Source organism: Macaca mulatta, chromosome 7 (genome assembly GCF_049350105.2).
Source record: "Macaca mulatta isolate MMU2019108-1 chromosome 7, T2T-MMU8v2.0, whole genome shotgun sequence".
Classification (NCBI taxonomy): domain Eukaryota; kingdom Metazoa; phylum Chordata; class Mammalia; order Primates; family Cercopithecidae; genus Macaca; species Macaca mulatta.
This window is the reverse complement of record NC_133412.1, coordinates 29,027,197-29,042,659: the sequence shown is the minus strand read 5'-3', so window position 1 is coordinate 29,042,659 and position 15,463 is coordinate 29,027,197. Positions and strand designations below refer to the sequence as shown.

General features: G+C 44.7%; 1 protein-coding gene across 2 annotated transcripts in view; it reads left to right on the top strand.

Annotated features, from left to right (window-relative positions):
- LYSMD2 (LysM domain containing 2) overlaps positions 1-15,463 on the top strand; it is a 29,083-nt gene that overhangs the window by 9,336 nt on the left and 4,284 nt on the right. The window contains exon 1 of one of the 2 annotated variants that reach the window (XM_028850922.2): positions 4,363-5,124. The exons of the other annotated variant lie outside the window; for it this stretch is intronic. Coding sequence (XP_028706755.1) covers positions 4,852-5,124 — 273 coding nt within the window. The 5' untranslated portion in view covers positions 4,363-4,851. Of the gene's footprint in view, positions 1-4,362; positions 5,125-15,463 lie in introns of those variants that run through there. 2 annotated transcript variants of the gene reach the window in all.

Here is a 15,463-nt window from a genome sequence, read left to right as displayed (position 1 = left end):
GGTGCACACCTGTAATCTCAGCTACTTGAGAGGCTGAGGCATGAAAATTGCTTGAACTTGGGAAGCAGAGGTTGCAGTGAGTGGAGATTGCACCATTGCACTCCAGCCAGGGTGACAGAGTGAGACTCTGTCTCAAAAAAAAAAAATTCTTTTTGGAGTGATGACAAACTTTTGGAAATGGTGATAGTTGCATAACATTGTGAATATATGTGTGTGTGTGTGTATATATATATATGTGTGTGTGTGTGTGTGTGTGTGTATTTATTTTTTTGAGATAGAGTCTCCCTCTGTCACCCAGCTTGGAGTGTAGTGTTGTGATCTCGGGTCACTGCAACCTCCACCTCCCAAGTTCAAGCAATTCTTGTGCCTCAGCCTCCCAAGTGTCTGGGATTACAGGCACCTGCCACCACACCTGGCTAATTTTTGTAGTTTTAGTAGAAATGGGCTTTTGCAGTGTTGGCCAGGCTGGTCTTGAACTCCTGGCCTTAAGCAATTCACCTGCCTTCGCCTTCCAAAGTGCTGGAATAACAGGCAAGAGCCACCACCCGGGTCATGAATATATTTAATGTTACTGAATTGTATGCTTAAAAATAGTCAAAATGGTGAATTTTGTGTCAGGTACATTTGTCACAATTCAAGAAATTAGTAATGTAATATAAATATGCAGAAAAGCATTGAATTATACACTTTAAATGGATTAATTATGTCATGTGTGAATTATATGATTTTGGTATCTTGTTTAAAAAATCTTTTGCTGGCCGGGCGCGGTGGCTCAAGCCTGTAATCCCAGCACTTTGGGAGGCCGAGACGGGCGGATCACGAGGTCAGGACATCGAGACCATCCTGGCTAACACCGTGAAACCCCGTCTCTACTAAAAATACAAAAAACTAGCCGGGCGAGGTGGCGGGCGCCTGTAGTCCCAGCTACTCCGGAGGCTGAGGCAGGAGAATGGCGTAAACCCGGGAGGCGGAGCTTGCAGTGAGCTGAGATCCGGCCACTGCACTCCAGCCCGGGCTACAGAGCAAGACTCCGTCTCAAAAAAAAAAAAAAAAAAAAAAAATCTTTTGCTATCCCAAGGTTATAAAAATATTGTTGCAAAAGCATTAAAGTTTGCTTTTCCCAATTCTGTCTTTAATCAATCTATAATTGATTTTGATGTATAGTATAAGGCAGGGATCTAATTTCATCTTCTCTCACAGAAAACTAATTGTTCCAGCAACATTTATTGAATACGTAACTTTATGTCTATTATAGATTAAGTTCTCCAATGTATTTGAATCTGTTTACTGGCTTACTTCATTGTCCCTTTGTTATGTTTTTCTGTCTCAGCACCAGTCCCACATTGCTTTAGTTCTCATAGTTTTTAAGTATTGATGGCTATGACGGTAACCCTCTTTCCTAATTCTTCTTCAGGAATGCCTTGGCTCTTGTTAGTGCTTTATCTTTCATATGAATTTCAGGATAACTCTGTCATGCCCTTTGAAGAATCCTATAGAAATTTTGTTTGGAATTATAACGAATTTAACATTAGTTTGTAAAGAAAATGATGTTTTCATTATTTTGCATTTCCCATTCACAAACATGGTATATCTCTGCTTTTATTTATATTTCTTTTATGTACTTCAAAAAAGTTTTATATTTTCCATACAAGGCACACTTTTCTTTCTTTTATTTTTTATCTTTTTATTTATTTATTACCTTAAAATTTTTTTTGCTCCTACTCCACCAGGAACAATTTTATTTTGTTAAATTTATTCCTAGGTATTTTTGATGGTATCTGGAATGTCATCTTTTTCACACTTATATTTTCTTATTGAGTCATGCAATTGATGTTTGTATATTGATCTTGTATCTTGTAACTTTGGTGAACTCTTGTTTGAGCAGTTCTAATGTAGTCATTATCTGTGTTGCCTGTAAACATTTTAGTATTGGCTACTATCTGTAAACAACAGTTTGTTTATTTCTTTTCAATCTTCATTTTCCTTTCTTCTTTTTAAAATTGCATTGGCAAAGACCTTCAAAACAATGTTAAATAGAGGCAGTAATAGGCTTCCTTTTCTTACCCTTCCCTTCAAAGGAAATGCTTTTAATGTTTCATCATTAATTGTGATGAACTATGTTGTAGGTAGATACATATTAAAACAATTTTGAAGTTCTGGTTTAAGAAGGAAAACAATGAACATCTAATAACACCTCATGTAACCCAGTTCTTTAAAACAAAACAAAACAAAACAAATAAACAAAACAGGGCCAGGCATGGTGGCTTAGGCCTGTAATCCCAGCACTTTGGAAGGCCGAGGCTGATCGATCACTTGAGGTTAGAAGTTTGAGAGAAGCCTGGCCAACATGATGAAACCCCATCCCTACTAAAAAGACAAAAAATTAGCCAGGCATAGTGGCGCACACCTGTAGTCCCAGCTATTCAGGAGGCTGAGGCAGGACAATTGTTTGAACCTGGGAGGCAGAGGTTGCAATCAACTGAGATCACACCACTGCACTCCAACCTTGGCAACAGAGCAAGACTCTATCTCAAAACAAACAAACAAGGAAAACCCCAAAGCCAAACCAAAACAAAAAACCCCAGGGTCTCCCTGTGTTGCCGAGGCTGGAGTGCAGTGGCGTGATCTCTGCTTAGTGCAGAGATCGCCTTCTGGGCTTAAACGATCCTCCTATCTCAGTTTCTCAGGTAGCTGGAACTACGGGAGTATGCCACATGCCCGATTAACTTTTGTATTTTTTGTAGAAATGGATCTCACTATGTTGCCTAAGCTGGTCTTGAACTCCTGGGCTCAAGTGATCCTCTTTCCTTAGACTCCCGAAGTGCTGGAATGGGCCACTGCGCCAGCTCAGTTCTTTAATCTTCAGATAAAAACTTTCACTCATGCAGTAAACTTTTTCTTAGTGGAAAACATTATATGCTATCTCATTCCTAGATTGTAAACTCTTTGAAGGAAGACACTTCTTTCTTGAAACATTACCAGATCTTGTCTATATATTGAGACAGATTCTGCCTCTCTCTTGGGTCCTGAAATGGACACACGAGATACCACCGAAAAGTTCATGCGTGGCAGACTTATGCTAAAACAATCCAAACTAGCATTCAGGATCTTTTTACTACACTTCAATTCAACCACTTGTAATTATGTTTTTTTTTTTTTTTTTTTTTTCCCACTGAGCTAGGCACTGCTGGAGCTAAAAAGATGAGTAAGACCCAGTTATGCCTCCCAGGAGCATGTATCTGTTGGAGGAGATAAGACAAGCTCATGCATGTACATGCAAGTACAAACACAAAACACAGAGAGTTAAATACTAAACCAGAAGTATTAATACAAACCTCTTGGAGTTCAAAGATGAAACAATAACGGTTGGGTAGGTGGGAAAAAGGGACCATTGGGAAGAATTAGGAAAAAATCTCATGGAGGATGTATCATTTGAAACAGAACTTAAAGATTTAAAAAATGTAGTAGAGGGTACTGGAAGAGTGTTACTATTGGAAGGAATAACATGCAAGGCATGAAAGTAGGAACAAGGAGGCCAGTTTCAGAGGCTCTGTTTGGCAGGAATATGTGGAGTATACAGAATAAGTTATAGATGGGGTATGGTCAGAAAATGAATAATAAAAATAGAAATAATAGCTTGAACGCCAATGTAGGTTTTTAGTAATGCTGTTGTCCCCAGAGAGCCATTGTAGGAGTTTTGAGTGGGATGGTGATGTGGAAGCTTGCTCCTGTCCCATCCTTTGTCTCCTGAGCAGTATTAGCTTTGCCTCTGTCCAGCACAGCAACATACCAAAACTTCAGCCAACGAATCAAACCTCCTGGCTCCGGACCTTCCTACAAGGTACCTCTTCTTGGAGAGCTGTCCAAAATACAACAGAAACCAGGCACTAGATGCTAGTAAATGTGTACAGTGTGTTGAAAGGGTGTTCAAAAGTAGACGGTGTTCAGATGAAGAGTACAGATAAGAGGTCTTTGGTGGTTATAATATTAATAGCAATACGGGGCAGGGAGTTGCGATTTCAGGGTGTCAAAGAATAAACTGACGAAAAGAAGATGAATGCAGATAGTAAATTCCAACTACTGAGCCAGAAGAATGAATTGTATGTGGCCAGGCTTTTGAGGCAGCCAGGACTTAAATTGGCACTAGTGTACAAAGTGTGAAACCCGAACAACTAGGGGGTTATTTTGAGGCCACCCATTAGGCCTTAGAAGTAGTATCCCTCCTAGTGCAATTTGGAAAGGACTGAGCTCTGCGGCTATTAAGATGGCCCTGGAGAAGCTGTCTGTGTGTGTGTGATGATCTTAAGTTTTTCTGTGACGTGGACTTTGAGGTCACCGGGGTAGGGGGAGGGAAGTACCCTTGGCATTGGCAGAGCTTGAAGGTCTGAGCTGGTTCCTGCTGGGGAATAAATAAAGGAGACAGAGCAAAGCTTTTTTTTTTTGGCCGTGGCCAGGGCAGGGTTCTGTCGGGGCTCTATCAGCATGGAGCAGGGGTCCACCTGGGGCGGAGGACGCCTGCAGATGGGCCTCCCTTAGCCCCCACGGCCGCGGGCTTCAGCGCGCCCCCGCTCCCTCGCTCCGCAGGGTCTCCCCGGTACCGGCAGGCCGCAGTGGGAGCTGCTTTCGCTCTTCCCCTTGCGTGTGCGTGTGCCGCGGACGCCCCGGCAGGCAGGACGCGGAGGAGGAGGCGGCCGCCATGCCCGGCCTGCGGCTCCCCGCCTCGGCTTCCCGCCCGCCGCCCCCGCGGAACGGCCTGCTGCAGCCCCTGTGAGGAGGAAGAGGCGGCGGCGGAGGAGGAGGAGGCACCACCCCCTTGGCAAGCTCCCCGACCCGGCGGCCTCGGCAGGACCCATGGCGGATTCCTCGCCCGCACTATCCCTGCGGGAAGGCGGCCCCCGCGCGCCGCGGCCCTCGGCCCCCTCGCCGCCGCCGCGCTCGCGTTCCGGCTCCGAGTCCGAGGAGGCCGAGCTGTCGCTGAGCCTGGCCCGCACCAAGACCCGCTCGTACGGCAGCACCGCCAGCGTGCGGGCTCCGCTGGGCGCCGGCGTCATCGAGCGCCATGTGGAGCACCGGGTCCGCGCGGGCGATACGCTGCAGGGCATCGCGCTCAAGTACGGTGTCACGGTGAGCAGGGCGCGCCGCCGCGGCCCGGGCTGGCAGCTCCCGCGCGGGAGGCGGTGCGGCTCGGGGTGCGGGTGGGGGTGAGGGTGGGACTGCGGGTGGGGGTTTGGGGGATAGGGAGTCGCAGGGACGGCCGTGAGTCTTCGGGCGACTCGGCTCCCAGGGCTCGCTCAGCGCGCGCTGCTGGCCACCGCAGTGGTCGCCCAAGCTGGTCCTGCAGCCGGTGGGGCGGGTCGCCAGGGCTCCCTCCCTAGGTAGCTGCATCCAGTTCCCGGGGCCCCGCCCAGGCTCAGACTAGATCTGTCGCGTGAGGGAGGCCAAAGAGTACTAGGGCTTTGGCATCCCCGGGAACCACTTTCACCCGATTTGCAGTCCCCATCACTCCACTCTATATTTACGCAAAGCCCAACTGAGGTGTATTTTGTTGTCTGTGAAAACAAGCTCCGTGATGAGTCAGGAATGGTGCAGTTGTTCCTACTGGGTGGTTCTGGTGCTATCGATTATGCTTCTTTATGTAGAAGTGAAATTACACCCTCTGGGCTCACTGGCAACCGCGAATGTGACACCTGTCGCTAAGCAGCAGCCAAGAACTGTGGTGTAGGTGAGCTGGAGGGCTGCGTTTATTACAAATTTATAAGTGTGTGTGTCTTGGGTGTATTGCATTACACCTCTGGGAAGAACATGGAAACCTGAGGGAACAAATTGTTTCATTAAAATTACTTATAATTAACTGTGAGCTATGTGATGGCCTTTTAACATTTGGGCTTTGTATCAGTTTTCAGTGTTCTTTCTCGAAGTACCTTAGACAGCAGTGGGAAGAAAGAGGATCTTATCTATATCTTTCTCTTAAAGTGAAACTCTTTCTGGCCATTTACCGAATGAAGGAGAATCAGTATGAAGGAGAATGTATTTTGCATATTTAAGCTGGTATGTGTTTACCTATCAGGTCCTTCTCTCTTTGAAATATTTTGAGAGGGACCTTGCTGTGCAGTCATGTATTGACTTTATCATGCCCATTCTGCCATCTTGGGAGTTCTGTAAATGTGAACATAGAACTACAATTCTCCATGTGCATTAATGGGGCCTGGTTTGGGTCAGAGCTGGAGGAAAGTGAAGTTGGGAAATACCAGTAGCTACCCTCTGCTGACTGCCTCCTGTGTGGCAGGCATTGCATTTGTCTTGTTTCATCTTTATCTTATTTAATTTTCACAATAAGCCTAGGAGGTAGGTGTAATTAATCTTTTTACAGATGAGAAGATGGATGAGAGGTAGGGATATTTTCCAAGTATGATCATTCATTGAGACCAGCTTGAATTAACAGTGATAAAGCATTTGCTCTTCTCTAGATATTACTTTTGATAACCATTTTTATTTTTATCCTAGTCTTATCAGGAGCTCTCTCAGCATCCTGGCTACTGAAGAAGGACAGTCTTTTCTGTCTGGTTTTCTGGCATCTTGCCTTACTAGGCTAGTGACTGCACCTAGGAATCTGTGATATGCAGAAGAATGTTTTTTTCCCATACTCTCTTCCCATGCAATCTCTCTATGACCCACAGCTCTCTGTGGTTTCACTTGAGGTGATTATAGATAACTGCTATACATCTGTTCACCACCTTTGATCAAATGCTTTCTAATCCCTGTTATGTCTAATATAGATCATGTTACTCATAACCTCATTACTCCTTTTTAAAATTAAAGTGTAAATCAGATTTTTCATTGCTTTTATAAAGACTTTTTGTTTGTTTGTTTGTTTGTTTTTTGAGACGGAGTCTCGCTCTGTTGCCCAGGCTGGAGTGCAGTGGCCGGATCTCAGCTCACTGCAAGCTCTGTCTCCCGGGTTTACGCCATTCTCCTGCCTCAGCCTCCCGAGTAGCTGGAACTACAGGCGCCCACCATCTCGCCCGGCTAGTTTTTGTATTTTTTAGTAGAGATGGGGTTTCACTGGGTTAGCCAGGATGGTCTCGATCTCCTGACCTCGTGATCCGCCCGTCTCGGCCTCCCAAAGTGCTGGGATTACAGGCATGAGGCACCACGCCCAGCCAAGACTTTTGATTTTAAGATGTTAAACACAAGTGTAATGAATCAAGAACTATAATTGATAGTGACACATAGTTCATTACAGGGTTTCCCAACCTCAGCACTGTTGATGTTATAGACCAGATAACTGTTGTACGGGGTTGTCCTGTGCAGTGTAGAATATTTAGTAGCAACTCTGGTCTCTACCCACTAGATGCCAGTAGCACTCCCTGACCCCTATTCAGGCATTGCCAGATGTTCTCTTGGAGGCAAACTTACCCCTGGTTGAGGACCACTGGTTTGTTACATGTATTTCTCATTGCTTTGGGCACTGGCTTATAGATGATAAAAATTTTTAGAGACTCCTTCACTGGTAATATAGAATCAGTGAAAGTGATAATACTTACCGTAACAGTGAAGTGATATTTTTGTTTTAATATCTTCAGATTTTTTTTTTTTTTTGAGACAGGGTCTCACTCTGTTGCCCAGGCTGGAGTGCAGTGGTGCTAACATGGCTCACTGCAGCCTCGACTGCCGCTGCACAAGTGATCTTCCCACCTCAACCTCCTGAGTAGCTGGGACTACAGGCCCAAGCCACATGCCCAGCTAATTTTTGTATTTTTTGTAGAGATGGGGTCTCATTATGTTGCCCAGTCTGGTCTCGAACTCCTGGACTCAAGCAATCCACCCACCTCCGCCTCCCAAAGTGTTGGGCCTACAGGTGTGAGCCACTGCGCTGGCCTAATATCTGCAAATATTAATTAGGTTTACTCACTGTGAGATTTTAAGGTGGAAGCTGTAAAGGCAGAAAAATATTTTTCTTCTCCTGACTCAACAGAAAGAAGTTGAGCAAATTAGGTTTCTAGTGTTGACTGGCAAGCTCATCTACAACATATTTAAATGATTGTTTTAAAAGGTCGAAAATGAGATATTGGGGGCTTAGAGACCCAAGGCAGTGCACCTAGAAATTAAGTCAGTCCAGCAAACAATTGACCTGAACATACCATATCTGGCAATCTTGCATAGATGAGCAGAAACTCTCAGGGAAGCCTATCTCTCCATGGCAGCCTCAGCCACCCAGCTGGGTGTCCAGGCAGGACTTCAGTCCTTTGGTGGAAGACTGATTAAGAGCCAGTCGTACTCTAGGTACAAGGAAGTTCCCAGAACAGAGACTCCGACAAGGGGGTGAAGATGGAGACCTGGTTGCCAGCCCTGGATTACAAGGGGAACAAGTTGGGAGCCATTTTCTGAGGTGGTGCTGAAGGACTGGCAGCGGGGCACATCTCAGGATGTGAGAATAGATCCATGTTCCTCAAATTTGCCTGGACAGGACAGGAATACCCTGGGGCAAACTAAAAATAAAGGATCCTAGCTGACATTGGATCTATGGGATTGGAATATCCAGAAAAGGAGTCTAGGAGTCTCTTGTTTGTTTGTTTGTTTTTGTTTTTGAGACAGAGTCTTACTTTGTCACCCTGACTGGAGTGCAGTGGCGCGATCTTGGCTCACTGCAACCTCCGCCTCCCGGGTTCAAGCTATTCTCCTGCCTCAGTCTTGCAAGTAGCTGGGACTTTAGGCACACGCCACCACACCCGGCTAATTTTTGTATTTTTAGTAGAGATAGGGTTTCACTGTGTTAGCTAGGCTGGTATTCAACTCCTGACCTCATGATCCACACACCTTGGCCTCCCAAAGTGTTGGGCTTATAAGCATGAGCCACCACACCTGGCCAGAGACTGTATTTTTAACAAGCATGGCTGCTTTGCTTGTTCCCAAAGTACTGTTCTGCCTTAGGGTTCTTGCACTTGCCATTGCATGTGTCTTACTCTAATAGCTGGATGCAGGACCAGCTTCATGGGCATGTGACCTGCACAGTCGCACAAGACCCCATGCTTAGAAGGGCCTCACACTTGGTTTAATGCTCTACTGTCATCTCTTGAAATTTTTAATAGTTTGTGAACAAGGGCCTCACATTTTCATTTTTTTCACTGGCCCTGGGCAAATGATGGAGCTGATTCTGGCTGGATGATTTGTTCCCTCAAGGCCATCAAGTCTTTGCTTAAATATCTCATTCTTAAGGCCTTTTCTGCACACTCTATGTCAAATTGTAGCCTTTCTTCCCAGTCCGCCAGCACTCCTCCCCAACTTCCCTGCCATATTTTCCTAACAGTATTTATCATTCATCCAAATTTTTTTCTTTCCCTCAGAGCTACTTTTCTGGTGATACATTAGTGAGTAAATAAAAATCTATGTCCTCATAGAGCTTATATTTTAGTTAGTGGAAACAGTAAGTAGAAAAATAAAATGTCTCATGTCAGATATTGATAAGCATAATGAAAAAAAATCAAGCAGGAGAGGAAGTTGGGGAGGGCTCGTGGAGATGGCTGGAATTTAAAATGGTGTGGCCAGGGAAGGCCTTGCTGAGAAGGAGGTGAGGGAGGGAGCTGTGCAGATATCTGGTGAAGAACATTCCAGGCAGAAGGAATAACCAGTGGTGCAAAGGCCTTGAGGTGAGAACATAATTGGCACCTTCCAGGAGTACTGTGGCTGGTGCTTAGAATGCAATGGGGTATAGTTGGACTAGATCACTTTGGACCTTGAAGACCATTGTAAGGACTTTGTCTTTTTCTCTGAGTTGGGATACATTTAAGGAGTTTGAGCAGAAGAGTGACATAATCTGACTTGTGCATTAAAAGGATTACTCTGGCTGCTGCTTTAAAAATAGTTTGTAGGGAAGCTAGTACCAAGCCAGGAAACCAGATAAGATGATGGCTTTTGTAATAATGCAGGTGGGAGAGGATAGCAGCTCGGACCAAAGCAGTAGAGAAGGAAGGAGGTGGTGAGATGTGGCTGGGGTCCGGATGATTTGCTGATATGCTGTAAATGTTCTGCTTGTTTGTTTACTGTTTAGTTTGAATGTCTCTCCCCTAGAGATGGGCCTGGGCATCCTGGGGATGGGAAAGAAGAATGTGGAGTTTCAAGAAGCTGGCTAGGTGTGACACCTGATGGACCCAAGTTCTTTTTCTAGTGACTTAGGAATGATCATTATGACTCTTTCCTACCATTACTTTTTTAGTCATTGATAGCCACTAAAAACTGGCATTCATTATTTTCGTAACCAACTTCTATTGAGCCTGGTTGGTTTGAGACCTTGGGCTAGATGCTGGGGCTGGAAGATAATACATGTTGTTCTCTTTTTATTCATGGTGAGTTTTTCAGCTACTGCTTTCTAGTAGCTTCTAGCTACTTGAGAAGCCAGGGAATTTGTTTGATTGATGTTTGTATCTTCCATGGCTAGCCTGGAGCCTGGCATGTTGTGAGTTCTCCACATACATGTGGACTCTTCATCCACAAGAAAGCTTGACTGGTTTGAAATAGCCAGCCATGGAGCCCAACAGACACTGGAAGTCAGGCCCAGGGCAAGGGCTGAGTGAAGAGGTACGGCCTGCTGAAGACTTGAACAGCAAGATTTGGTTTGAGGCTCATTCTCAAATCTATAAAAGACTGCTGCCCTTGCTGGTGCTCAGTGTTTGTCTCCTCCCCTCCACCAGCAGTGGGTCTTTACATTGAGTGACATATAAGTTTAGGCTTGAGCAGCTCTGCCAGAGGAAGAGGCATTGGAGGAAGTGGGTCTGGGAAACTGAAACTATTTGGGGTGGGTTGAGTAACTGTTAAATATAGTTCAAACCTCAGATGTAACCTTGCTTGGACTGGCATTCCCCTGGGCGTGTTTATCTCCGCTGGGACGTTAAGACTCCTTCCCTAACTCTGTATTCTTGATTTAGCTATTGCTTTTTCAGTGATCCTGGCTCCTCCCAGTTGAAGTCAAGCCTCTGGAGGAAATTGACCAACTCCAGGCTGCCACCGTAAATTTTTGTGCAGAAACCCTGGAGAAACCTCCAGAGAGCCATGTAGAAACTGAAAGTGGAAAGGAGGCGGCCAGGAGGACCTATTATTTGCATACACTCTTTCTTTTTTCTCTTTGCTTCCTCCAGGCAGCTTGCCTGTCTTTTTCCCTCTCCAGAGGCCACCTCACCCTGCAGTACCCTCAGTTACTTCCTAGCCAGTTTATTCCCAGGATTCTCTCTTCCTCTGCCAATTAGCTGCTAAGCCAAGTTGTTGCTTAACGTTTCCCCTAACAAAAGTTACCTTGCTGAGAAAAGGTGAAATGATTGTCATTTTTAGAGAGAATAAACGTTGTGATTTAGAAACCTAGGTGCATGTAAATCTTTAGTGTTCATAACTTTAACCCCTGCTGCTGATAGAGATTGCTGTCCCTTGCTAAAGAGAAGATAACTATAAATAGTGCCACCAAAAGTGAGAGGTATGGCAAAGTAGCCTTTAGTCATTCGGGGTTTTTGTAGATTCTCATTGTTTTTTTAAACACCTTTATTGAGGTTGTATACCACAAAATTCACCCATCTTAAGTGTACAATTCAATGACTTTAAATTTACAGAGTTGTGAGGCCATTATTGGAATTCAATGTTAGAACGTTTCATCACCCTGAGAAGATCCCCATGCCCATCCATTCCTCTCACTCTTTGTTTCCTTCTTCAGTCTTAGACTACCACCAATATGCTTTCTAATCTATAGATTTGCCTTTTTTGGACCTTTGCCACAAATAGAATCTCATGTACTTTTTTGACAGTGTGGGGAAGGAAGAAAAGCCTTTTTCTCATGAACACATAGCAATGGAGGGGTCTGGTCTCATTGCCATCAACACTTAGAACGTAACAGGAGACAGATGTGGGGGTGAATCTTGGGAGAATGATTTAATATTTAAGTCTGTTTTCTGTAAACTAATAATCACGTGAGAGCTGTGTGCGTATGTGAGAACATTCTGCAAGCCACACAGTGCTATGTACATATTATTATGTATCCTGAAACATTTTTGGATGAGCTTATATCTTTTAAGGAATGGAGAGGAAGGAAAAAGAAGTTTTGAGAATTGCATTCACTATTAGGTAGGTGGACTGATGATGCTGGTCTAAGATGGGAAGAGTTCTTGACCTTACTCAGCAGCCTGCTCTTAAGGTATCTTCTAGAAGGATGCTTTGTGAATTTCCTTCACAGGGGAATCATTGTATTTTATTTTATTTAAAAAAATTTTTTTGAGACAGGATCTTGCTCTGTCACCTGTCCTGGAGCGCAGTGGCAAGATCTTGGCTAACTACAGTCTTGACCTCCCAGGCTCAAGCGATTCTCCTGCCTCAGCCTCCGAGTAGCTGGAACTATAGGGGTGCACCACCACACCCAGCTAAATGTTTTGGGGGATACTTTTTGGTAGCGATGGAGTTTCATTGTGTTACCCAGACTGGTCTCAAACTCCTGGGCTCAAGCAATCCATTTGCCTTGGCCTCCGAAAGTGTTGGGATTACAGGCATGAGCCACCACGCCTGGCTGGGGAGTCATTTTCAGTATGTTGTTTTAAGTTATTGATGGCATTTGTTCTACCTAATTTCACCATGATTGAACTTGTGACCACCCTTTGGCTATTACTTTCCTTATTCTATAATCTGTCTCTTAGTGACTACACAGTAAATTTATACTTCACTGAGTCATACTATTCAATCTAGATTAAGGGAGACTTTTGAAATGAAAGCATTGATTGATGTACCTCCCCACTCCCATTCATCCATCCCTAAGAAACAGAGGATAGTCCTACATCAGTTTGAAAGGACACACTTTCTAGTCTCAGCATTAATTGGATCTTAGGAAATGTTGAACAGAGGGTAGGTAGGAAAGCTATATAGAGTTTTCCAGCTCTTCCTTGGATTGGATGATGACTTTTCTTAGCTTTATGTGAAGTGAAATTGCCAGAACAGCAGACCCATCTATGTTCAGACAGAAGTATAAAAGATACCAAAGCAGGCCGGGTGTGGTGGCTCATGCCTGTAATCCCAACACTTTGGGAAATCGAGGCAAGTGGATCATGAGGTCAGGAGATCAAGACCATCCTGGCTAACATGGCGAAGGCCTGTCTCTACTAAAAATACAAAAAATTAGCCAGGCATGGTGGCATGCACCTGTAATCCCAGCTACTCAGGAAGCGGAGGCAGGAGAATAGCTTTCATCTGGGAGGAAGAAGTTGCAGTGAGCCGAGATCGTGCCACTGCACTCCAGCCTGGGCGACAGAGTGAGACTCTATCTCAAAAACAATAAAGATAAAATAAATTAAAAACATATCAAAGCAAAAGAAAACATCATTTCACCATTTTGGATTTTTCAGTTTGTTGTCTGTACTATGGCAGGTGCCTCTTTCTTGCTAATCCATTTTCTGCACCCAGCTGCTAATTCGTTTTCTACACCCAGCTGCTAATTCATTTTCTGCATCCAGGTGCGGAAGCGATCTTTAACTATGATCAGATCATGCCACTCCCTGCCTTCACCGTCCAGTGGCTTCTCATCACATTTAAAATAAATTCCAAATTCCTTAGCTTGGCACCCAAGGCCCTGCCTGGTTGGAAGTTTGCTTATTACGCCCTACACTTTAGCCATGTGATTTTTTTCCTGCTCTGGGGCATTTGCTGCTCCTTTTTCTAGATGGAATGCTTTTATTCCTGGCTCTTTGCATGTCTGATTTCATATTTCTTCATGGGTGACAGAGTTTAGAGCCTACACATTTGGCCTAAGCCATAGCTTGTAAAGAACAGGTTAAGATTTTCATTACCTTTTGAAAAACCTATTCAAAGCCTTTTGTGACACCTCAAAGCAGTGACAATATATTATGGTATTCATCTGGGCTTATCCATGTGAAATTTTCCCTATATAGTCTTATTTTGGGGCAGAAACCATTTTTTTTTGAGACGGAGTCTCACTCTGTCACCCAGGGTAGAGTACAATGGCACAATCTTGGCTTACTGCAACCTCCGCCTCCCAGGTTCAAGCGATTCTTCTGCCTCAGCCTCCCTAGTAACTGGGATTACAGGCACCTGCCATTATGCCCAGCTAATTTTTACATTTTTAGTAAAGATGGGGTTTCACCATGTTGGCTAGGCTGGTCTTGAACTCCTGACCTCAAGTGATCCACCTGCCTCGGCCTCCCAAAGTGCTGGGATTACAGTAGTGAGCCACCATGCTTGGCTGAGAAACAATATTTTGTGAGAGAATATTTCTACCTTCTTCCTTCTCATTTGCTGATTACATGTTAGAATCTGCCCTTACCTGATGCTTTCTTACTTTTAATTAAATTTAATGATAATAATTGCTGACACTTTTGAGTACTTCTTGTGTGCCGTGTGTGTGTGTGTGTGTGTGTGTGTGTGTATGTATTCCTGGAGTACAATGGTGTGATCTCGGCTCAGTGCAACGTCTGCCTCCCGGGTTCAAGTGATTCTCATGCCTCAGGCTCCCAAGTAGCTGGAATTACAGGCATGCACCACCATGCCCGGCTGATTTTTTTTTTTTTTTTTAAGTAGAGATGAGGTTTTGCTGTATTGGTCAGGCTGGTCTCAAACTCCTGACCTTGGCCTGCCAAAGTGCTGGGATTACAGGCATAAGCCTCTGCACTCAGCCCATATGTCATTCTAAATACTTTACATGAATTAATTCATTTAATATTTACAATGATATAGGGAGATGAAGGAACTATTACTATCCTTACTTTACTGATAGTAAACAGACAGGGAATGGTTAGAAAATGGGAAAGCCAGGATGTGAACCCAGAAAGTATGGCCCCTGAAACCTTGCTTCTGAGTACTATCCTGTATTAAACTCAAGACTCAAATCTGCCCCTGTCCTTAGATTGGTTCCCACCTTGATGCTAACTGTGTCTGGATATCCCTGGTGTCCTTGACTCTGGCATCTCATGTGTCATCTTAGAGTCTAGACCACATACATCTTAAATGCTTACTAATGACATTGAGATTGAGACGGTGAAGCCCCTGACTTCAGGAAGCTTGTGGACCAGTTATAGTGAGTCACTTATGCAGCAGTATGTACAGAAGCCAGGGGAGCCTTGCCCTTCACTGCTTATGGACTCCCTGACTGCACACAGCCTCTGACTCAGTCACCTTGTCTAGTCCTCTGTAGGCCCCTTGCTTGGCCTTGATGGCCCATTGTGCTCCATATGATAGATGTATCTGTCAGCATCCCAGCAGAATACAGATAACACTCTCAGAGGATGTGGCCGAAGAGAATTTAATGAAGGGACATTCACTGAGTGTGAGCATGGTTGAGGGAACCAACAAGGGAAGGTGAAGCACCCGGAGACTAGCAATAGTAGGGAGACATTACCCCTAGGCCTGAAGGGCCAAGGGAACACTGGCAAGATCTGGAGCCTTGGATCTGGGACTCCTGATAGGAACTCTCACCAGAGAGGAATGC